The 22,701-nt window shown below is 46.6% G+C and overlaps 1 protein-coding gene across 2 annotated transcripts; it reads right to left on the reverse strand.

Moving 5' to 3' along the window:
• Positions 1-2,150: 2,150 nt before the first annotated feature.
• Positions 2,151-20,962, reverse strand: cfap97d2 (CFAP97 domain containing 2). 2 transcript variants are annotated; one of them, XM_033023132.1, is made up of 5 exons: positions 20,795-20,962; positions 7,484-7,564; positions 5,819-5,937; positions 4,052-4,244; positions 2,151-2,459 (listed from the first exon to the last, which is right to left on the reverse strand). In XM_033023132.1, the coding sequence occupies exons 1-5, from the start codon at positions 20,885-20,887 to the stop codon at positions 2,379-2,381; spliced, it is 567 nt and encodes a 188-aa protein (XP_032879023.1). In that variant the 5' UTR covers positions 20,888-20,962; the 3' UTR covers positions 2,151-2,378. The 2 variants fall into 2 exon arrangements, with proteins under 2 accessions (XP_032879023.1, XP_032879024.1); XM_033023133.1 differs by lacking the exon at positions 7,484-7,564.
• Positions 20,963-22,701: the final 1,739 nt, after the last annotated feature.

A 22,701-nucleotide genomic window follows, 5' to 3' on the forward strand; every position in this document is an offset into this window, starting at 1 on the left:
CCGTTGAAATCATATACATGAGGTGCTCCCTCAAAGGCGAATCTCCATCATCCGGGTCATGCACTTTTCTCACAGCTACGATCGTGTGGGGAGTACAGAAGCCTTATGTCTAAGGTTTGGGAACAGCTACTTTCCTACAAAGTTTCGTTTAGTTTAGAGATATAGTGCGGAAACAGGCCCTTCTGCCTACCGAGTCCTTGCCGATTAGTAATCCTCACACACTAACGCTATCCTACACACACTGAGGACAATTTACAATTTTTACCAAGCCAATTAGCCTACAAACCTGCACATTTTTGGAGTGTGGGAGGAAACCGGAGCACCCGGAGAAAACCCACGTGGTCACAGGGCGAACGTATAAACTCTGTACAGACAGCACCCGTGGTCAGGTTTGAACCCAGGTCTCTGGCGCTGCAAGGCAGCAACTCTACTGCTTCACCACTCTGCCGCTGTAGCTCTAAACTAAACTGAACTAAACTTTCCTACAACTATCAGATTCATGAGCCAATTTACTCAACCCCGATCCTACTTTGACAACAGAAGACCACGACACACTGCTTGCACCACTGTGGTCTTATTTCCTAATTATGTTTCTGCACTTATGTCTTGTTTTTTGCTGTTTCTCTTTTAGAATTGTATGTGCTATTTATGGATTTTACGTATAACTTGTTTTTGTGTGTTTGTCTATGTGCCTGTGATGCTGCAGTGAGATGTATCATTGTCATACTCGTGTGCATAACAATACATTTGCACTTTAACTTGAACAGTTTTCAATTTCATGGCCTTGAATCATAAAAAGCAACAACTTTATTTCACTGCAGCTTCCGATAAACACATGGACATACATTGCATTGGCATAATTTCTTTCAAACCCAGCACTCTTGCTCTGAGGATATGCATCAATATCAATGGAAATTAGAGAAAGCATGAATGAGGTGTGGCTGATCTCAGTTATCTGTTACTGAAACCATCCCACACAAAGTAGCGACAGATGCATTTATGATCTAAATCAGGGGTGGGGAACCTGCGGCCTTCTAAGCCATTAAGAGCGGTCTTTTGAATGAATCCAAATTTTGTAGAACAAATCCTTTTATTTTTATTAATATGTTTTTGTTCGTCTTCTATAATTTTAATCGTAAAATGAACGTATTTAAAATACCAAAGAGTAAAAGAAGATTCAACTAAATAATCCTCCCTGACTAGTGAGTGTATATACAGATGGTGCACCTTCCATGACAGGAAAATGTAAAGGGTTTATTGCACAGATAAAAAAGGTATTATCAGATGCATTTTTATCTTTGCGAGAACAGCTAGTTAGATTTCATGACGAACAGAATCAGCAATGTGAATTATTGAAAGAAGATTTCTATAGAAATACTGCATTTCTGTGTGATATCATGTCAAAGCAAAATGACTTGAATGTTTCTTTGCAAGGTAAAACTAAGTCTATATATACAGTATGTGGTAAAAAATCCAAGCATTTCGAAAAAAACTATTTTTTCAAAATTCTTCTTCAAAATGAAATTTCGGCTGAACATTTTCCCCAGTCAGCGAAGGCCATTGATGAGAAGGAGGATTCATGGGAATCATTTGAAGAATACGCAGCTGTTATAGACTTATTAATCAAAGAATACAATGAAAGGTTCACTGACTTTGAGAATCATGACATCACACTCAAATTAGCATTTCAACCTCACCTAGTTGATGTCTCCAAGGCTCCTAAAGAACTAGATGGAATTGATTCAGCTCTCAGAAGATGACATTTTAAAGTCCTTATTTGACGCTAAGAAAGATCTAGGAAAAATGCAATAGAATACCCACGTCTTCGGCGACATGCACGGAAATTTTTCTTGCTTTTCAACCACTTATTGCTGCGAATCTACATTCTCCTACCTAATCCAAATCAAGACCCTGTTAAGGTCACAAATGATGGATACCCATCTAGAAGATCAGCCGAAACTGCGTACCTCCATGTTGCAACCGAATATTCAAATACTTTCCCACAAAAAGCAGTCACAACAAAGTATTTAAAAGGTTAGTTAACTTTAGAGTTAACATTTTTTTTTCATTTTCTTGAAGTTAGTACATAGTAGTTAGATTTTTACAAAATAATGTACATTTTGAAGTATATCTAATTGAAGTTTCTTGGATGTGGCATTATTAGATTACAGCTAACAGATTACAGATTAGATGAGGCATTCCAACATGAAAAGGTTCCCCGCCCCTGATCTAAATAATCTGCTGAAAGGAGGTTTGCGGTTGATGAGAAGACTGTAATGTTTACGGAAGATCAATTAATAGGAGACAAAGCTGGTACTGAGCTTCACGTTGAGCGGGTTGAATTGAAGACTGAATGTTGCCCCTTGCTCTGCTGTCCTTCACGTTGATGTCCTCACTTGTACTCTCTTGCTCTTTTCAGAATTTTTTGCTGATTTAACCTTCCTTGCTTTTGATTTGGGCTGGCAAAGTGGAAAATGAGGATTAGGAAATAACTCATGAATGAGAATTCAAACCAACAAACAAACTTAACCCAATTCACCTCGATAAATGGACAAACACACTTATCCTGTTGCAAACTAAACATGAATTTCACCACGTTCATTAAAAGAAGGTGAGTATTCATTCCCCTAGCAACCTTGTGCTAAAGCCTTTTCAGGCCAATTTTAGCCTTTTCAAAATGTTTGTTCTAAATGTGATATTGGAGTTAATCTGGGAACAGCAAGATTCCAGAAACATTGAAACAATGTGAGCATAAAGAGATCACTAGGGATAACTTTCCCATTTTTCAGAAACTGTACTTTGGATCATGTTGCAACTTGACAAAACCTAGCTTGGGCCACATTCGGAGTATTGTTTGCAATTCTGGCCATACCATTAGAGGAATGATGTGCAGGGCTTGAAGAGGATCACCAGGATTCTGCCTGGATTAGAGGTAAGGAAATATTGGACAAACTTGGATTGTTTTCTCTGAAGTGTTGGAGGCTGAAGGGCGACCTGATTGAAATGTATAAAATTATATGAGGCATAGACAGGGCAGATATCCCAGGGTGAAAATGGTAAATACTAGAGAGCACCACTTTAAGATGAGAGGGGGGAAAGTTTAAAGGAGATTTTCCAGGCAGGTTTTATTACAGAGAAAGTTGAGTGGTAGAGGTGGGGTGTGTGAACCTCGCTATGAGGGGAAATTGTGAAAGCAGCTACAAGAGCAATGTTTAAGATATATAGGCAGGGAATAGAGAGATATGGATGTGCAGGTAGATTAGTTTAGTTTATTGTCACGTGTATCAAGGTACAGTGAAAAGCTTTTGTTGCGTGCTATCCAGTCAGCAGAAAGACAATACTTGATTACAATCGAACCATTTGCGATACGATAGAACTTTATTTATCCCAGGAGGGAAATTGATCTGCCAATTCATAAAACACAAGGTACATAAAACATGAACTTAAAGTGACAACTGGAAAGGGGATGTACAAAAGATTGGGCGGGGGGGGGGAAGTGAAGTCAGTTTACCCCACGACACAAAGGGGAGGAGTTGTACAGCTTGATAGTCACAGGGAAGAAGGATCTCCTGTGGCGTTCCATACTGCATCTTTGTATCAACTGTGTATAGATAAGATTAGATTGGTGTCACGCTCGGCAAATTGACCAATTACCCCCCTGGGATAAATAAAGTTCTATCGTATCGTATCGCAAATGGATCGATAAATAAAGTTCTTATCATATCCTATAGGTGTGGTGGGCAGAAAGGGCGGGCCTGTTCAATGCTGTACTTTCTATCTTCTAAGTAGGCAGCTGAAAGCATGGCTGCCGGCAACAGTAATCCAGGAACATCAGGGGCCAGGAAATGGAGGAATGCAGATTTGTCAGGGTATTGCAGCCAAAGGATAAAGGAATTTTTGGAGAGTGTAACGTGGATTAAACTGGCCTGTTGATATGCGGATATCAAGTGGAGATGGAAGGCAGGCTCCAGTGCGTGACATTACGGCAGGCCTGATGTTGGCAGGGCAGCTGGGAGCAATGCCGGTGTTTCTTTAGGACTGAGGGTGTTACCTGTAGCCTCTGCGCAGTGTACCAGGCATGGGGATAGCGGGCAATGTTGTTCTCGTATTTCTCCGATTTATACCAGTCCTCAAGCCACTTGAGGTGGTTGTACTGTGGCTCGACCTGCTTGAGGCGCTCCTGCATAGCCTGGTTCTCACGAGTGACTCTTTGCATCTCCCGCTGCCGCATTTCTCTGTTCAAACTGATTCACAAAAGGAGTTCAGCAGTTTTAGAAACTTTGCATTCGACCAGATCACTGTGCCACCCTCAGGTCATCCATCATCCACAATTTCTATTGGAAATATTTTGTCCCCCTTCTTAAAAGCAGGTTAACTATCAGCCAGTTAAATGTATGCAGCAATGCCCAGGATCCACACAACATATTTCCAGACAATTACTACATGAGCAACCACAACACCAAGTTGCACACAATAAACCCCAATGAGATGAACAACCAGTAGAGGAAATGTACACAGGGCATTGGAGAAAGCCTCGATTTTAATTTAAATAGTCTGATAGCCTCGTGGGTCGACCCGTGGTGTGGAAGTCGATGAGGTTGTGGGGGAACTGCCGTGAGGGGGAGAGGGGGAGAACAAAAGACCCGCCTTGAGGAGAGGGGTTGGACAAATAACCCAGCGTGGGGAGGCCACCGTGATGGGAGGGGGACAAAGGAGGACCCAACGGTGGGGGACCACCGTGTGGGAGGGGGTGGGGAAGAACAAAGGAGGACCCAGCTTAGGGGAGGGAGGTGGGGAGAACAAAGGAGGAGCTGACGCGGGATACCGGAGAGCGCGGCTTCAGGATGTTATAGGCCGCAGGCCGGCGGTCGGAACTCTTCTCCCAGGCTGGTAAGTCCACGCCATGCCTGCAGGTAGAAGCTCCGCAGACCACAGCCCCATGATGCCAAAGTCACCAGGCCAGCGATCAGAGCACTCCTTTCTGGCGACCCCCGGCAAGGGTTCGCCCCCGCTCCACGATGGAAAAGTCCACGCTGCGGCCGCTGCTGAAGCTCTGGGCCCGTCTCCGGGAAAGGCCGCTCCAATCCAAGCTGTTCGGCCGCGAGAGGGGAGGCGGTGAAGCGACATGGAAAAATTGCCTCTCCGTCAAGGAAGTGACTAAAAAATGGTTTCCCCCTTCCCACCCGCCCACCACCCCCCACATAAGACATACCGAGAGACACCAAAACAAACACTTAGACACAGTAAAAAAAAAAAAAAAAATTGAGATAACGAACATGCTGGTGGCAGGGTAGCCGACTCACAGCGCCCTCAACCGACCGAAAGCCACAGCGCCCCCAACCAACCAAAATAGCAGTGCTTATTTCATACTGTCTCCCACATTGCATTTGTCCTTCAGTACTACCCCTTCCACAGTGCAGCACTCCTTCAGAACTATCCATCCCACTATGTGGTGCTCCTTTAGTCATTTGCTAGGAGAAGGAGTAAAGGATGGATGCTGAACCTGTATAAATCTCTGATCTAACAACTGGGGCACCAGGCACTGTTCCGAATGCATCGCCTTTGGAAAGGTATTGCAGCCTGGGAAAGAGTGTGGAGAATGTTTTCTGGAATGGTCCCAGAGTGTGGGACTTGTTCCACACAGAGACTGGAAAAGCTGGAATATTACTCTGTGGAATAGGGCATTAATGGAGCTGTACAACACAAGTGTACAACAGCTTCCCAGCGCAAGGTCTGAGGATGAGACAGGGAAAACTGCAGGCACTAACTTGCATTTAAATAATCATTGTCAGGCCACACAGGCCGGATGGGAACGCACCTTTTTGGCTTGTGCACATTTATGTTGTCAACTCGCCCAGTGGTCCTCATGATTGTTGACATTTTTTCCATCAGCTTCTTGTTATTTCGTTCTATGTTGGAGAGCCGCTCATCCTCAAGCTGTGATTCAATGCAAAACAGCAATCAGCACACTTTTAACCAGAGTGCCAGGTCTGAATACACACACATTAATGCAACAAGATACAATTGCCTGCCAGGAAGCAGCTGAAGCTTGTGGGAGCTTGTCGAAGCTCACAATCCAGAGAAAATGGCGTCAAAGTTGTATCGCACCTTTCAGGGCCGAGTGTAACAGGGATCGCTGGTTGGCATGGATTCGGTGGACCAAAGGGCTTGTTTCATATTCTATCTCTGAACTAAATTAGACTAAACTGAATTAAAATTGAAGCATTCCATTTGGTCATAAGGCCATTTGTCCCATCAAGTCTACTCCGCCATTCAATCATGCCTGATCTATCTCGCCCTCCCAACGCAGTTCGACCTGGCTTCTCCCCACAATCTCTGACACCTGTACTAATGAAAAATGCAGATTATGTTTTTGGGTTATAAAGTGAGATGACATAGAACTAGTGTGCGGTTGAACAATTGTCGGCATGGACTCGGGGGGACGAGTTTCCACTCTGTATCTCTGAACTAAACTAAAAGACATTTCTAACATTTTCCATTCCATATTTACATGCACATTACCCCAAACAACATTTCACTCCTGCCTGCCAGTGTCGTGATAAACAGCAGTGTGATATAATGCGGACCTGGCGTCTGAGATAACTAGGGGTTTGTCGATATCAATTCTGCATCATTTCCCAGTGTCACTCAATGTCATTAAGTTTTTTCTTAACTCAGGCAGACTATGAAAATCAGCTGGGACAGCACTTCCGGCAGACACCGTGAGCCGGGGCAACAACAGTGGAGACACAAGGCACGTGGCAAATGTGACGATAACACTCCTGTACGTAAATAAATAGACTTTGCAACTCATAAACAGATAATTTACTCTCTGCTAGCATTTCTACCTCACACCAACTTCCTTCCATCTGTCCCCTGCCCCCCCTGCTATGTTCATCCACTCTCCTCCGAAACCGTCTGCTCTTTACTGCCGACCTCCCAGTGGGTGGGGAGGGGGAAGTTGCCATTTTTCCTGCTGCCTCGTCATGCCCCTGTCCCACTTAGGAAACCTGAACGGAAACCTCTGGAGAATTTGCGCCCCACCCAAGGTTTCCGTGCGGTTCCTGGAGGTTGCAGGTGGTTGCCGGGAACCTCCAGGAACCGCACGGAAACCTTGGGTGGGGCGCAAAGTCTCCAGAGGTTTCCGTTCAGGTTTCCTAAGTGGGACAGGGGCGTTCAGAATAAATGTCCTTCTGAAGTCCCAGATGGATTTATCACAGATTGTTAGTCATTCTCTCCTCCATATCACCCCAGGCCAATCATTATAGCTGGTGGCTTCAAGTAATTATGTTAGCACAGGAGTAACCACCTGCCCATTTCATCCCTATTTTGCATATTTCCCTGGGTTTCACTTAAGGTATTTTTCATTGCAATTACCCTGGGAGGTGCCCTGACATGGAGACATAGGAAACTGCACGATCCTGGGAGAAAATAACCAAACCATGGAGACGACAAGAATCTGACATGGCAAGGAAATCATTACCTTAAGCTTCTTAAATTTCTGTTGAAGATGCGAGAAGATTTCAGGAGCATTGTTGTCAACTGTTGGTTTAGCAGCTTGTACCTATGAGAGAATTTGACTGATAATTTGTCGAGAATATTTTACCAATGAGTAGAACTAATATTTAAAATCAAGAAGACATTTATATTTAAAAAAAATTAAATATAAATATTTACTCAGAGCACTATTCATCCCCTTGAGGCTGCCAGATATTCAGTGGGACCCGGGCAGATTGAACACTTACTTCACGTATCCACCTTGATGTTGTGACCCTAACATTCTTATCCAACAAAGGTGAATCTGTCTCAGTTTTATAATATCAATTTAACCTTCACCATCATGAGCCCTATACAACTTCTTCTGCAGTTGTATAGGGCTCTGGTGAGACCACATCTGGAGTATTGTGTACAGTTTTGTTCTCCTAATTTGAGGAAGTACATCCTTGTGATTGAGGCAGTGCAGCGTAGGTTCACGAGATTAATCCCTGGGATGGCGGGACTGTCATATGAGGAAAGATTGAAAAGACTAGGCTTGTATTCACTGGAGTTTAGAAGGATGAGGGAGGATCTTATAGAAACATATAAAATTATCAAAGGACTGGACAAGCTAGAAGCAGGAAAAATGTTCCCAATGTTGGGCGAGTCCAGAACCAGGGGCCACAGTCTTAGAATAAAGGGGAGGTCATTTAAGACTGAGGTGAGAAAAAACTTTTTCACCCAGAGAGTTGTGAATTTATGGAATTCCCTGCCACAGAGGGCAGTGGAGGCCAAATCACTGGATGGATTTAAGAGAGAGTTAGATAGAGCTCTAGGGGCTAGTGGAGTCAAAGGATATAGGGAGAAGGCAGGCACGGGTTATTGATAGGGGATGATCAGCCATGATCCCAATGAATAGAGGTGCTGGCTCGGAGGGCCAAATGGCCTCCTCCTGCACCTGTTTTCTATGTTTCTATGTTTGCTTTGGGATGCTGTTGTGGGATGTAAACCTTGCTGTAGAGCAGTTGGCCTAAGGTTCTGTTTCCGTGCAGTGGTTTTGATATTATTCCACGCTAGTTTAATTTAGGTTTATTCACATGTACTGAGGTACAGTGAAAATATTTGATGATGCGTGCTATCCAGTCAGCGGAAAGATTATACATGATTACAATCTAGCCGTTCACTGCGTACAGATATGTGATAAAGGGGATACCGTTTATTGTAAGATAACGTCCATTAAAGTCTGATCAAAGATAGTACGAGGGTCTCCAGTGAGGTAGATGGTAGCTCAAGACTGCTCTGTAATTGGTGATAGGATGGTTTAGTTGCCTGATAACAGCTGAGAAGAAACTGTCCCTGTATCTGGAGGTGTGCGCTTTCGCACTTCTGTACCTCTTGCCTCTGAGGGGAGAAGGGGGTGTGACCGGGGTGAGACTCTCCCTTGATTATGCTGATGGTCTTGCCGAGGTAGCGTGTGGATTACGTGCATTAACCAACAACTCAATGATGATTACGATGGTCTCACTCAACAGGTCAGTGGATTCACTGTTGGTTGCATGGGAGCCTCTGTGAGAGTAGTGGAGCTGCACACTGCTACTACATGCCCCCCAATGGATCTAACTGTGCTGTACTGATGCACCCCTGCTAACACTGGCCTCCTAAACGTGTCATGCAAGTGGGCCGCACCTCGGGCTTTCTTCACGTTCCCTGTCCAAGGCTGCGAGATGCTGTACCTGATTTGCTGCTTTGTAAATAGATCTCCTGGAGTCAGTGTGAGCGCAGGCTCTACTACAGCATCAATTACAATGGCCATTTGTCAATCTGTTTGAAAGCTCTCTAATTAGTTCCACTCCCTTGCTCTTTCGTCACACATTGCAGCGTTTCCTTCTCATTCGTATTCAATTCCCTTTCACGACAAATCTCTCTCTCCAAATTCCTGTCATAGTATTATACAGCACAGAACAGTCTCCGTCCCACTGAGTCTGTGACAACCATTATTCATTCATGCTTCCCTACATTTCCGACATCTCCCCCGAGATTCTATCACTCGCCTACACGCAAGGGGCAATTTACAGCAGTCAACTAACCTATCGACCTGCATGTTCTTGGGATGTGGGAGGAAGCTGGAGCATCCATGGGAAATCCATGCAAGCTCCACACAGACAGCACCAGTAGTCAGGAGTGAACCCGGGTTGCTGTAGCTGAGAGGCACTGCCTTTTCCAACTGTGTCACTGAATCACTTCTCATCTCCCTGTTCGTTCTTTCAGGTCACCTTAGTTCCGTGACCATTGATCATCGAGGCTTCAATGCGTGCAAACATTTTGTATTAGAAACATAGAAAATAGGTGCAGGAGTAGGCCATTCGGCCCTTCGAGCCTGCACCGCCATTCAATATGATCATGGCTGATCATCCAACTCAGTAACCTGTACCTGCCTTCTCTCCATACCCCCTGATCCCTTTAGCCACAAGGGCCACATCTAACTCCCTCTTAAATATAGCCAATGAACTGGCCTCAACTACCTTCTGTGGCAGAGAGTTCCAGAGATTCACTCTCTGTGTGAAAAATGTTTTTCTCATCTCGGTCCTAAAGGATTTCCCCTCTATCCTTAAACTGTGACCCCTTGTCCTGGACTTCCCCAACATCGGGAACAATCTTCCTGCATCTAGCCTGTCCAACCCCTTATTGTGTGCTCCCAAGTCAAATCTCCTCTGAAGATGATAAGATCATGTGATAGGAGCAGAATTAGGCTATTCGGCCCATCAAGTCTAATCCGCCATTCAATCATGACCGATTTATCTTTCCCTCCTAACCTTGGAGGGAAACGCTGAAACCGCAGGATTGGAAAGGACTGAATATTATTTCACTGTTAGATCTGCCCCAAACCAGATCCTGAGAATGGTTGCTATCAACTAACTTTGGATCTTTGAAAATTAGAGTGAACAGGAAGTAAACTGTATATATTGATGTCCCATTGTTACTCCACCAACATAAAGCTTGACCAATCAGACTTGAGCAATATAATCAGTATCAAGAACCTGTTGTCATGGAGTTTTCACCTTGAGACTAATCTAATCCTTCAGATTACAGCAATAATTATATGGTCCAACACTCAGCGTACTTAGTGACACCCCTGTTATCGTGAGTCCCTTAACAATATTGTCGCAGATCCCAAAGCATTTGCTCTCCCAACAAGCTTGTTGTGAACGCTCATAAAACAACGTAAAGCATGGCTTTGTATCCTTCTCCTTTGTATCCCCCACCCCCCCCCCCCCCCCCACCCCCACCCCACCCAACCACACCTTTCCATATTTGTTTAATCCAGCACCACAACCCCCCAAGATCTCTGCCGTTCTCCGATTCTGCCCTTTGGACATCCTTGAGTGCCATTAGTCACCCATAGGCAGCTGTGCCTTCATGTGTGTGAGTTCTAAACTCTACAATTCCCCCCAGATGAACATTCTCCATCTCTCTACCCGTCTCCCCTCCTTTTAAGACAGTCCATGCACCCAGGGGACTGCCCAATGGAGAAGGGTACACTCACATCATCTCCTTAAATGCCGCTAATGATTGACACGAAATACTGGAGTAACTCAGGCAGCATTTCTGGAAAGATGGAAAAAGTGACAGGAATAGAAGGAATAGTGAAAGAAAATTGGTTGGCAGACAGGAAACAAAGAGTAGGGATTAACGGTTCCCTTTCAGAATGGCAGGCAGTGACTAGTGGGGTACCACAAGGCTCGGTGCTGGGACCGCAGCTATTTACAATATACATCAATGATTTAGATGGGATTCAAAGTAACATTAGCAAATTTGCAGATGACACAAAGCTGGGTGGCAGCGTGAACTGTGAGGAGGATGCTATGAGAATGCAGGGTGACTTGGACAGGTTGGGTGAGTGGGCAGATGCATGGCAGATGAAGTTTAATGTGGATAAATGTGAGGTTATCTACTTTGGTAACAAAAACAGGAAGGCAGATTACTGTTTAAATGGTGTCAAGTTGGGAAAAGGGGAAGTACAACAGGATCTGGGGGGTCCTTGCTCATCAGTCAACGAAGGTACAGCAGGCAGTGAAGAAAGCGAATGGCATGTTGACCTTTAAAACAAGAGGAGTTGAGTATACGAGCAAAGAGGTCCTTCTGCAGTTGTATAGGGCCCAGTGAGACCACACCTGGAGCATTGTGCGCAGTTTTGGTCCCCTAATTTGAGGAAGGATATTCTTGCTATTGAGGGAGTGCAGCGTAGGTTTACAAGGTTAATTCCCGGGATGGCGGGACTGTCATATGCTGAGAGAATGGGCTTGTATACTCTGGAGTTTAGAAGGATGAGAGGGAATCTTATTGAAACATACAAGATTATTAAGGGTTTGGACACACTAGAGGCAGGAAACCTCTTGTTGGGGGAGTCCAGAACCAGGGGCCACAGTTTAAGAATAAGGGGTAAGCCATTTAGAACGGAGACGAGGAAACACTTTTTCTCACAGAGAGTTGTGAGTCTGTGGAATTCTCTGCCTCAGAGGGCGGTGGAGGCCGGTTCTCTGGATACTTTCAAGAGAGAGCAAGATAGGGCTCTTAAAGATAGCGGAGTCAGGGCATATGGGCAGAAGGCAGGAACGGGGTACTGATTGGGGATGATCAGCCATGCTCATATTGAATTCAAAGGGCTCAAAGGGCCGAATGGGCCTACTCCTGCACCTATTGTCTATTGTCTATTGTCTATTGTGACGTTTCGGGTCGAGTCCCTTATTTTAGTTTGAAGAAGGAATGTGACCCGAAACATCAGCCATTGTTCCCTCCAGAGATGCTGCCTGTCAGCATTTTGTATCTATCTTCTGTTTAACCCAGCATCTGCAATTCCTTCCTACTCCTTAAGTGCCAAGTTGGGAATTGCTTCCTTGATGGAACGAGGTACATTAAAGAGAGTATATAAGCATGTTGTTATTGTAAGGATCCTTTTGAGGCTCTCTTCATTTGCTGCATGATTTCCGAGCTCAACCATGTGTGATTCAAGGAAATAAACGAGGGAACTCCTCTGATCTGACTAACTGGGCCGCTGCCACACATTAATTTCATGAAAGGGTCAGATTCTTCTTGACGTTTCTTTCACTTAAATAAAGCAAAGAATTGGAGAGAAATAGGTGATTCTCTGCTGCAAGCATCCAATATCTATATATATCTTCTATCTAATATATAAAAGTCTGTGCCTGTCGCCTGCCGTCCGTCCGGCTGCCTTTCTGCCTTTTGATTCGTTTCCATCGTGTGATGTCACAATGCCCAATGCTCGCAGATGTCCAATCACAATGCCCAATGCTCGCAGATGTCCAATCGGAATGGATCCATTTATATGTACGGCTTCCGGCTGCATTTCTTCCTTTGATTCACTGCAACTCCGAAACCAGACGCAGAATCGCCGACATCTTTTCCATTTCGGTAGAGATTTCACTTTTCTTTCTAAGTATCCGCTCCTCATTACATTTCGTCGTGTTTAAGTACACGTTTTTAATCAACTCCTTCCCCCCCCCCCCCCCCCCCCCCCCCAATATTTCAAAAATAAACTGGCTTCTCACCCATAGAAGCAGCACCAGCCCCAGCCCCTGGTGAACGTTCCATCGTGTGATGTCACAATGCCCGATGCTCACAGATGTCCAATCGGAATGGATCCATTTACATATGCCTTTGCAGGAGCACCAGCCCCTGGTGAACGTTCCATCGTGTGATGTCACAATGCCCAATGCTCACAGATGTCCAATCGGAATGGATTCATTTACATATGCCTTTGCAGGAGCACCAGCCCCTGGTGAACGTTCCATCGTGTGATGTCACAATGCCCAATGGTCAAAGACATCATTGCCATAGTGACAGTACAGAGAAGGTTCACCAGACTGATTCCTGTGATGTCAGGATTTTCATACGAAGAAAGACTGGATAGACTCGCCTTGTACTCGCTAGATTTTAGAAGATTGAGGGGGTATCTTATAGAAACGTATAAAATTCTTAAGGGCTTGGACAGGCTAGATGCAGGAAGATTGTTCCGGATGTTGGGGAAGACCAGAACAAGGGGTCACAGTTTAAGGATTAGGGGGAAATCCTTTAGGACAGAGATGTGAAAAACATTTTTCACACAGAGAGTGGTGAATCTCTGGAATTCTCTGCCACAGAAGGTTTTTGAGGTCAGTTCATTGGCTATATTTAAGAGGGAGTTAGATGTGGCTAAAGGGATCAGGGGGTAAGGAGAGAAGGCAGGTACAGGATACTGAGTTGGATGATCAGCCATGATCATATTGAATGGTGGTGCAGGCTAGAAGGGCCGAATGGCCTACTCCTGCACTTAATTTCTATGTTTCAATGTTTCCCTCTCCTCACCCCTCTCCCTCTCCCACCCATCACTCTCTCCCCCCCCCCCCTTCCCCCTCTACCCCACCCCCTTCCCTCTCTCCCCCCGCCCCCTTACCCTACCCCTCTGTCCCTCTTCCACCAGTCCCTCTACCCCTCCCTCCCCACTCTTCCACTTCTCTCCCCTTACTTCACCCCTCTCCCTCCCTCACCCCTCTCTCTTCCCCTCCCTGTCCCACCCCTTCCCCTACCCCTCTGTCCCTCTTCCACCACTCCCCATCCCTCTTCCACCACTCCCGCTACCCCTCCCTCCCTCCCCACTCTTCCACTTCTCTCCCCTTCTCTCCTCCCCCTCTCCCTCTCCTCACCCCTCTTCCATCCCTCTCTCCCCCACCCCCTTCCCTCTCTCCCCGCCCCCTTCCCCTCTGTCCCTCTTCCACCACTCCCCCTACCCCTCCCTCTCCCACTTCTCTTCCCTTACCCCACCCCTCTCCCTCCCTCACCCCCCTCCCTTCCCCTCTCTCCCCCACCCTTCCCCTACCCCTCTGTCCCTCTTCCACCACTCCCCCTGTCCCTCTAAAACCACTCCTGATACCCCTCTCCCCCTCCCTCCCTCCCTCCCCTCTCTTCCACTTCTCTCTCCCCCCACCCCTCTCCCCCTCCAATCCCACTCTCCCCCTCCCTCCACATTCTTCCCCCTCTCCCTCCTCATTCCCTTACCGTGCACAGTCTCTGTCTTTAAGAAGGAACTACAGATGCTGGAAAATCGAAGGTAGACATAAAAAAAGCTGGGTAAACTCAGCGGGTGCGGCAGCATCTATGGAGCGAATTGAATGGTCAACGTTTTTGGCCGAAACCCGGAAGAAGGGTTTCGGCCAAAAACGTTGCCCTTTTCCTTCGGTCCATAGATGCTGCTGCACCCGCTGAGTTTATCCAGCTTTTTTGTTGTTGTACCAGCCTCTCTCTCTCTCTGCCCTTTTCTCTTCTCTCGACTCATGCACTCCCGCTCCAACCCCTCCCCCCCCCCCTTCACCTCTCTCCCCCATCCTCTCCTCCCCCTCTTCTCCACCCCCACCCCCCCCCCTCCCCCTCTCCCTCTCCACCCTCCTCCTTCCCTTCCTCACAAAATATTTTTGTGGGGGCGGGTCCTCAGTGTGTGTGACTGTTTGTGGAGGCGGCCACGCGCTCTCCATTCAAGAAGACGCTCATCTGTTTGTGGAGGCGCGTGCTTAGTATGTGACCAAAGATCTTATAGCGGAGCTCTCCGCTACAAGATCTTTGTGTGTGACGACACACGCTCCCACCCCCCCCCCCCCCCACTTTGGTGCAGGAGGCGCGCGCAGCATCTGAACGCTCAGCGAATATTCGAATTCTTCACTAACCGTCATTCTGACTTTGCTTGTTTTTTTTTTTGTTTTTTGTTTTTTTTTAATATTTTATTTTATTAGAAGTAAGTACAGTCATATGGCACCAAAGTGCCTAATATATATTTTCATAATACATTTTATGTACAACTTCTTTTTTTTTTTTGTTACATTGAAAAAAGATTAGAATAAGAAAAAGAAGTTAGATAGTAAATGATAGAAAGATGTGAAATATATAGTGTGTGAAAAAAGAAAACGAGTAAATGAAGAAAGTTGAGAGAGAAAATAGAGAAAATAAAATAAAAGAAAAAAGAAAAGGAGATCATTATTTATAATCTTGACCAACCCTCGTCCAGTCCTGAAACAGTTATTTTTTACAATTGTGTTGCACCATATGATTCCAAAAAAACGACGAATGGAGACCAACTCGTTATGAATTGGTCTGACTTTGCTTGTGAAGTGAAAAGTCCTGAATTGCATTTGTCTGATGCAGGAAGATTGTTCCCGATGTTGGGGAAGTCCAGGACAAGCGGGTCACAGTTTAAGGATAAAGGGGAAATCCTTTAGTACTGAGATGAGGAAAATATTTTTCACACAGAGAGTGGTGAATCTCTGGAACTCTCTGCCACAGAAGGTAGTTGAGGCCAGTTCATTGGCTATATTTAAGAGGGAGTTAGATGTGGCCCTTGTGGCTAAAGGGATCAGGGGGTATGGAGAGAAGGCAGGTACAGGATACTGAGTTGGATGATCAGCCATGATCATATTGAATGGTGGTGCTGGCTCGAATGGCCGAATGGCCTACTCCTGCACTTAATTTCTATGCTTCTATGTTTCCCTCTCCTCACCCCTCTCCCTCTCCCACCCATCCCTCTCTCCCCCACCCCCCTTCCCTCTCTACCACCACCCCCTTCCCCCTACCCCTCTGTCCCTCTTTTACCACTCCCCCTACCCCTCCCTCCCCACTCTTCCACTTCTATCCCCTTACCCCACGCCTCTCCCACCCCACCCCTCTCTATTCCCCTCCCTTCCCCTCTCTCTCCCACCCTCTCTCCCACCCCTTCCCCTACCCCTCTGTCCCTCTTCCACCACTCCCCCGTCTCTCTTCCTCCACTCCCGCTACCCCTCTACCCCTCCCTCCCTCCCCACTCTTCCACTTCTCTCCCCCTTCTCTCCTCCCCCTCTCCCTCTCCTCACCCCTCTCCCTCTCCCATCCCTCTCTTCCCCACCCCCCTTCCCTCTCTACCCCACCCCCTTCCCTCTCCCCCCCCACCCCTCCCCCCTATCCCTCTGTCCCTCTTCCATCACTCCCCCTACCCCTCTCCTCCTCCCTCCCCACTCTTCCACTTCTCTCCCCCTTCCCCTCCACACTCCCTCCCCACTCTTTCCCCTCTCTCCCCCACCCCTCTCCCCCTCCCTCCCTCCTCCCAATCTTCCCCATCCCCCCTCCCCAACATCTCTCTCCCCATCTCTCACCCCCTACCCCACTCTCCTTTCCCTCCCAAATCTATCCCGTTTCCTCCTCCTCCTCTCCCCTCCCTCCCCTCTTCTCACCCCCTCCCCCCCCCCCCCCCCCGCAAACGCCGTTGGGGAAACAGACCCAATGGGTCTGCACTTGGTCTAGTAAACAATTAAAAGAGCACATCCGCATCTTCAAGCAGACAGAGGGAGAGGCTGCAGCTCATGGACATGTCATGAAATTGAAGCTCTCAACTGATTCACTGCATTCATGTTCTGCCAATGTTTACATGGGCTGTGAACCATACCCTCAATCTGATTCAACAATTACACAGCTTTCCACCAACACATGGAATTCATTTAATGTCCCAATATATGCAGCACTCCACACAAAATGCCGTTATTCATCTTACCCTATCTATTCCCAAACGCATCATGTTTCTATGAAACATCCTGCTGCTTGCATGAATAGTGTTACCTTAACTTGTCATCTGTCCAACAAGGTTATGAAGTGCAAAATCACAAGTATTGCCACTGGAAATCCGCATCTCAAACTAAAACTCAGCACGAGATCAGTCCCAGAACCATATTTCCAGGCATTGTTGAAAGAGTTTCCAATCAATCCCAGCTCCTGTTCTCCACACCAGACCTAGAAAATTCTTCATTTCCAATATTTCTCCAGTCCTTTTGAAACTTTCTGTTGAATGTGGTTCCACTGCCGTTATAAGCAGTGCGTCTGTGATCACAGCCAGCCACTGCACAAATAATTTCTCACCTTCCCTTTTGGCGCTCCTCAAAACATGCCAATTCCCTGCCCCTTTCCACTGGAAATAGTTTATTGGGTAAAATTGGTTAATGAGCATCCAGGAGTAATCTTTCCAGTAATTGGAGTCATTCTTTACACCAAGGAAGATGGTTGTGCTTGTTGAAGTTCAATCAACCCAGACCTAGGATATTGCAGCAGGAATTCCTTAGGACAGTGTCCTCGGCCCAACCATCTTCTGATGCTTGTGTTTAAGAGTTGGAGGAACATAGGTTGGGTAGGATTTAACCAAGGGGGATAGGATGGAGTAAAGGTATGTGGAGTTTGGTGGGGCACGAACAGGCAGAGACAATGGGTCTACCGGTTTGTGGATTTTGGGGAGAAGGTAAAATCGGGCCTCTCTGTCCTGGGTCTCCTCCATGGCCTCTCTGTCCTGGGTCTCCTCCATGGCCTCTCTGTCCTGGGTCTCGTCCATGGCCAGAGCGAGCACCACCGGAATTGCAGGAACAGCACCTCATATTCCGCTTGAGGAGTCTGCATCCTGGGGGCATGGACATTGAATTCTCCCAATTTTGTTAGCCCTTGCTGTCTCCTCCCCTTCCTATCTCTCCCTCAGCCCTCGGGCTCCTCCTCCTCCTTTTTCTTTATTCTCCCCGCCCCCCCCCCCCCCCCCCACCCCCCACCCCCCTTAGTCTGAAGAAGGGTTTCAGCCTGAAACATTGCCTATTTCCTTCGCTCCATAGATGCTGCTGCACCCGCTGAGTTTCTCCTGCAACTTTCTGTACCTTCTTCTGATGCTTCATCAGTCACAAAGTCAGTATGTTCAATTCCATTCACAACTCCCCAGCAAGTGACTGCAGGTACTGGACCTGAAGCAGCCTATACCTGAATGCCTGAATGCAGCCAATCTAGAAAACGTTCTTCAAAGTGGTGATCATGGGATATTTCACATCCACTGGAGATTAGTGTAGCTTTTGCCTTTTGTATCAGTCAGATTATGGCATCCCTAATAGTGTGGTCGTTTTCCCATGTTACATTGGAAATGTCGTCCTGTCTGACAGCAGCAGGATCCCAGTGTCACACTGGATGTACAGACTTGTCTGACAGACAGAGCAGCGCTAACCCAGTTACACTGGATGTACAGGCCAATCTGACAGAGCAGCAGGATCCCAGTGTTACACTGGAAGTGTAGGCCTGTCTGAGAGCAGCAGGATCCCAGTGTTACACTGGATGGACAGCATTGTCTGACAGACTAGCAGTCCCCCAGTGTAACACTGGATGTACTGGCCTGTACGACAGTAGCACTATCGCAGTGTAACACTCGATGTACAGGACTGTCTGACAGTGCAGCATTATCCCAGTGTTACATTGGAAGTGCAGGATCATCTGACAGAGCAGCACTATCCCAGTGTTGCATCGGATGTACATGACTGGCAAACAGTGCAGCATTATCCCAGTGTTCCACTGGAAGTGCAGACATAATTCCAAGCTCGAATCTCTTGGATAGGATTTGAGTCCACGACTTTCCATGAAAAGTAGCCCCAGCCCCCATGCCACAATTGGACTATTTATGTGACTGTGAAGAACAAAACATTCTAACTATTTTTATCTGAGCACAACAGGTGGTGGAAAAATATCTCAGAGAGTCCTCCCTGACTGAGGGACATAAGCCCCACATGGCCTTGAAGAAAGCTGGGTGCTCTGTTACACATTTATCAATTGCTCTAGTAGGGACTGTCTCCTTAATTTCTCTGCAGCCAATTTTCTTAGTGAAATTATTCAATAGCTGGGTCTATTGTCGAATAATGGCATGATAAGCAGTGTAAGGTGAATTACATTATGATGAATGGAACAATTGCCCCATTAACCAAAACATCAAAGGGAAATAGGTTCTTGAAAAGTTATTTAAGATAGTTATTGAACACCAGTTCCAACTGTTTGATGAAGTAATCTAATTGATAGATTGACCTTAAAACCTCCGGATTCTGGCTTAAAACCAGTTCCTTCAATAAAAGAGAAGCAAAGAGGACTAACCAGGTAAAACACAAAAAGCTGTAGGAATTCCGTGGATCAGACAAAATATGTGGAGGGAATGGACAGGCGACGTTTCGGATTGGAACCATTCTTCAGACTAATCAAGAATCATTCGCAACCTCACCATATTCCAAAGCATTTCAAGTATTTTCAATGTTCAGGTGCTGTTGTAACACAGGGATGGGAGATTGCGACCTTCACGTGGTCCACCTTGTTTCGACTAATGCAATCAATGCACGAACAAATAGATCAATTAGAACAAGTTGACCTGCGACTCTAGGCTGTGCAAGAAGAAGTTGTAACGCAGAAACCAGAATATTTGATTCCATCGTTCGATACCGGGAATGGTGCCTAGGGCTATCGGTCAGTTCAGGACATTTCTTCTGTTGATGCTGATGCGGAAAGTCATGTGGAGTGGGCAGGAGTCCGTAGGAGGTCAGGCTGGCATTAGACAACAACTCACCGAGGCTTAGCTCTTCACTCCTGCATCTCTCTCACTTCCAACTCTGTCCTCGGCCTCCTCTCGATTTCACAGTCACCTCAAGGAGCTGCACCTCATACTTCCATTGACACATTACAGTTTCTGCACATTTACAAACTCCTCCCCACCACCCTCATCGCTACTCCCCCCATCGCTTCTCCCCCCACAGGCTGAATGCCCTGCAGTGTATTTCCAGTAGCTTCATGTTGTGATTGTTTTCTTATTTTCTCACAACCACCCTTTGATCATTTTTTTCATTCTAGCTCTCCACCCTGTTACACACATTCCCCCTTTGTTCGCCCCTTCTCCCTCCAGCCCCCCCCCCCCCCCCCCCCCCCCCCCCACATTTAGCTGTATCTCTGAATTCACCTGACCTCTTAACATTTCCCCAGTTCTGCCTGAAGGTTAGTTAGAAACCTTTCTCCTTCCCCAGTCCTGCTGAGTATTCCAGCATTTTGGTTCCTATTTTAGATTTCCAGTATTATTGGGACACAAGGAACTGCAGATGCTGGAATCTCCAGTAAAACACAAAGTGTTGGAGTATCTCGGCGGGCCAGGCAGCATCTGTGGAGGAAATGGGCAGACGAGGTTGCCAGTGTGAAGGGTCCCAACCCGAAACGTCGCCTAGCCGTTCCCTCCGTAGATGCTGCCTGATCCGCTGAGTTACTCCAGCATGTTGTGTCTACCCTCCGCAGATGCTGCCTGCTCCGCTGAGTTCCCCTCGCACTTTGCGTTTTATTCCAGTATTATTATTATTGCACTGTTATTTCGCTGTTACTTGCTTGGTGAAATGAACAGATTTCCCCAGGCATCAGGAGAATGTTGGCAAGGTTTTACCAGGGGACGGGTCAGCGCTGATGTCCTTGTGTCCCTCTCTGCTTGCCCTACCTTGCGCCGATGCTCCAGGTAACAGGCGTGGTCCCACTTCTGCTGCAGGTACTTGTTCCCACAGGGGAGGATGGGCTGGTAGGAGCGGTGCATGACAGGGGGCGCGCTGCAGGCAGGCAGGCAGGCGCTGGATGCTCTCTGCAGGGTTTCGGATGCTGAGCTCCCGTGTGTCTGGGCTCAGTCAGTGTTTGCACCGGATCATGTGCCAGTTGCTATGACAAGCAGCCCGATCGCTGCAACAAGAAGTCTTTTGTTCCACAGAGCTTGAGACAACAGTGCTCCGAGTCCTACATCGCGGCCAACCTTCCTCGTCCATCGGCCTTCTCTTAATGCACGACATGACCTTCTTGCAGGAGTGTGGGAGCGCCGAGGCTGGAGAATTCGTCGGTGTAGGCTCTGATTTATTTTGATATTCTCATACCCTCTCCCCTGACTCTCAGGCTGAAGAAGAGAATCATTTTGTCCAGAGATGCTGCCTGACCCGCTGAGTTACTCCAACATTTTGAGTCTATTTTCGATGTAAACCAGCATCTGCAGTTCCTTCCTAACATGTTTACAAGTTATAGGAGTAGAATTAGGCCATTTGGTCCATCGAGTTTACTCCACCATTCAATCATGGCTGATCTCTGCCTCCTAATCCTATTTTCCTGCCTTCTCCCCATAACCCTTCTGAACAAGAATGTGTCTCTGCCTTAAAATTTTCCAATGACTTGGCCTCCACAGTCCTCTGTGACATTGAGTTCCACAGATTAACTACCCTCTGACTAAAGAAGTTCCTCCTTGCCTCCTTCCTAAAAGAGCTCCCTTAATTCTGAGGCTTTGACCTCTGGTCTTAGACTCTCCCACCAATGGAAACATCCATTCCACATATGCTTTTTATTATTCTGCAAGTTTCAATGTTCCCCACCTCAACCTTCTAAACTCCAGTGAGTAGAGGCCCAGTGCTGTCAAATGCTCATAATATGCAAGCCCACTCATTCCTGGAATAATTCTTAAAAAACCTCCTCTGGACCCTCTCCATACCCAACACATCCTTCCCCAGATATGGAACCCAAAATTACTCACAGTACTCCAAATGCGGCCTGACCAGCACCTTATAGGCCTACCCCTTCGCCTATCTTAGCATCATCTGCAAACTGGGCCACAAAGCCTTCAATCCCCTTATCCAAACCATTAATATACAACGTGAAGGGAAGCGGCCTCAGCATCGACCCTAGCAGAACTCCACTAGTCACTGGCAGCCAACCTGAAAAAGCACCTTTTATTGCAACTCTTTGCCTTCTGCCATCCAGCCAACCCGCTATCTGTGCTGATATCTTCCCTTTAATACCATGGGCTCTTATCTTCCCTAGCAGCCTGATGTATGCCACATTATCGAATGCCTTCTGAAAATCTAGGTAAACAATTTCTACAGCCTCCCCTCTGTCTGTCCTACTATTAACATCCTCAAAGAACAGCAGATTTGTCAGGCAAGATCTTCCCTTCCCAAAACCATGCTGACTCTGGCCTATTTTATTGTGAACTTCCAAGTACTGCATAACCTCATCCTATATGATTGACTCTAAAATCTTACCAACCACCGAAGTCAGGCTAACCAGCCTGTAAATTTTACGTTCTTTCGCTTTGGTCCCTTCTTGTACAGTGGGGTTGTTCCAATCTTCAGCAACCACTCCTAGCTCCAGTGATTCTTGAAATATCACAACTAATGCCTTCACAATCTCTGAGACCACCCTGGGGTGCAGGTGACTTATCCTTCCACAGACCTTTCCGTTTTCCTAGCACTTTCTCCTTTTTAAACGCCACTCCACACCCCCTGACTCTCCAGGATTGCAGGCACCATGCTGGTCTCTTTCATTGAGAAGACTGATGCCAAAAAGTTATTCAATTCCTCTGCCATTTCTTGATTT

The sequence above is a fragment of the Amblyraja radiata genome, chromosome 6, assembly GCF_010909765.2.
Source record: "Amblyraja radiata isolate CabotCenter1 chromosome 6, sAmbRad1.1.pri, whole genome shotgun sequence".
Lineage (NCBI taxonomy): Eukaryota > Metazoa > Chordata > Chondrichthyes > Rajiformes > Rajidae > Amblyraja > Amblyraja radiata.

Excerpts from the sequence above, each read along its gene's own strand:
- cfap97d2 (XM_033023132.1), bottom strand. The coding sequence starts at position 20,887 with ATGCACCGCTCCTACCAGCCCATCCTCCCCTGTGGGAACAAGTACCTG. Across the intron at positions 7,565-20,794 it reads ACCTGGAGCATCGGCGCAAG|GTACAAGCTGCTAAACCAAC; the intron begins GTAGGGCAAGCA and ends ATTCTCTCATAG. Across the intron at positions 4,245-5,818 it reads AATGTGCACAAGCCAAAAAG|TTTGAACAGAGAAATGCGGC; the intron begins GTGCGTTCCCAT and ends TTTGTGAATCAG.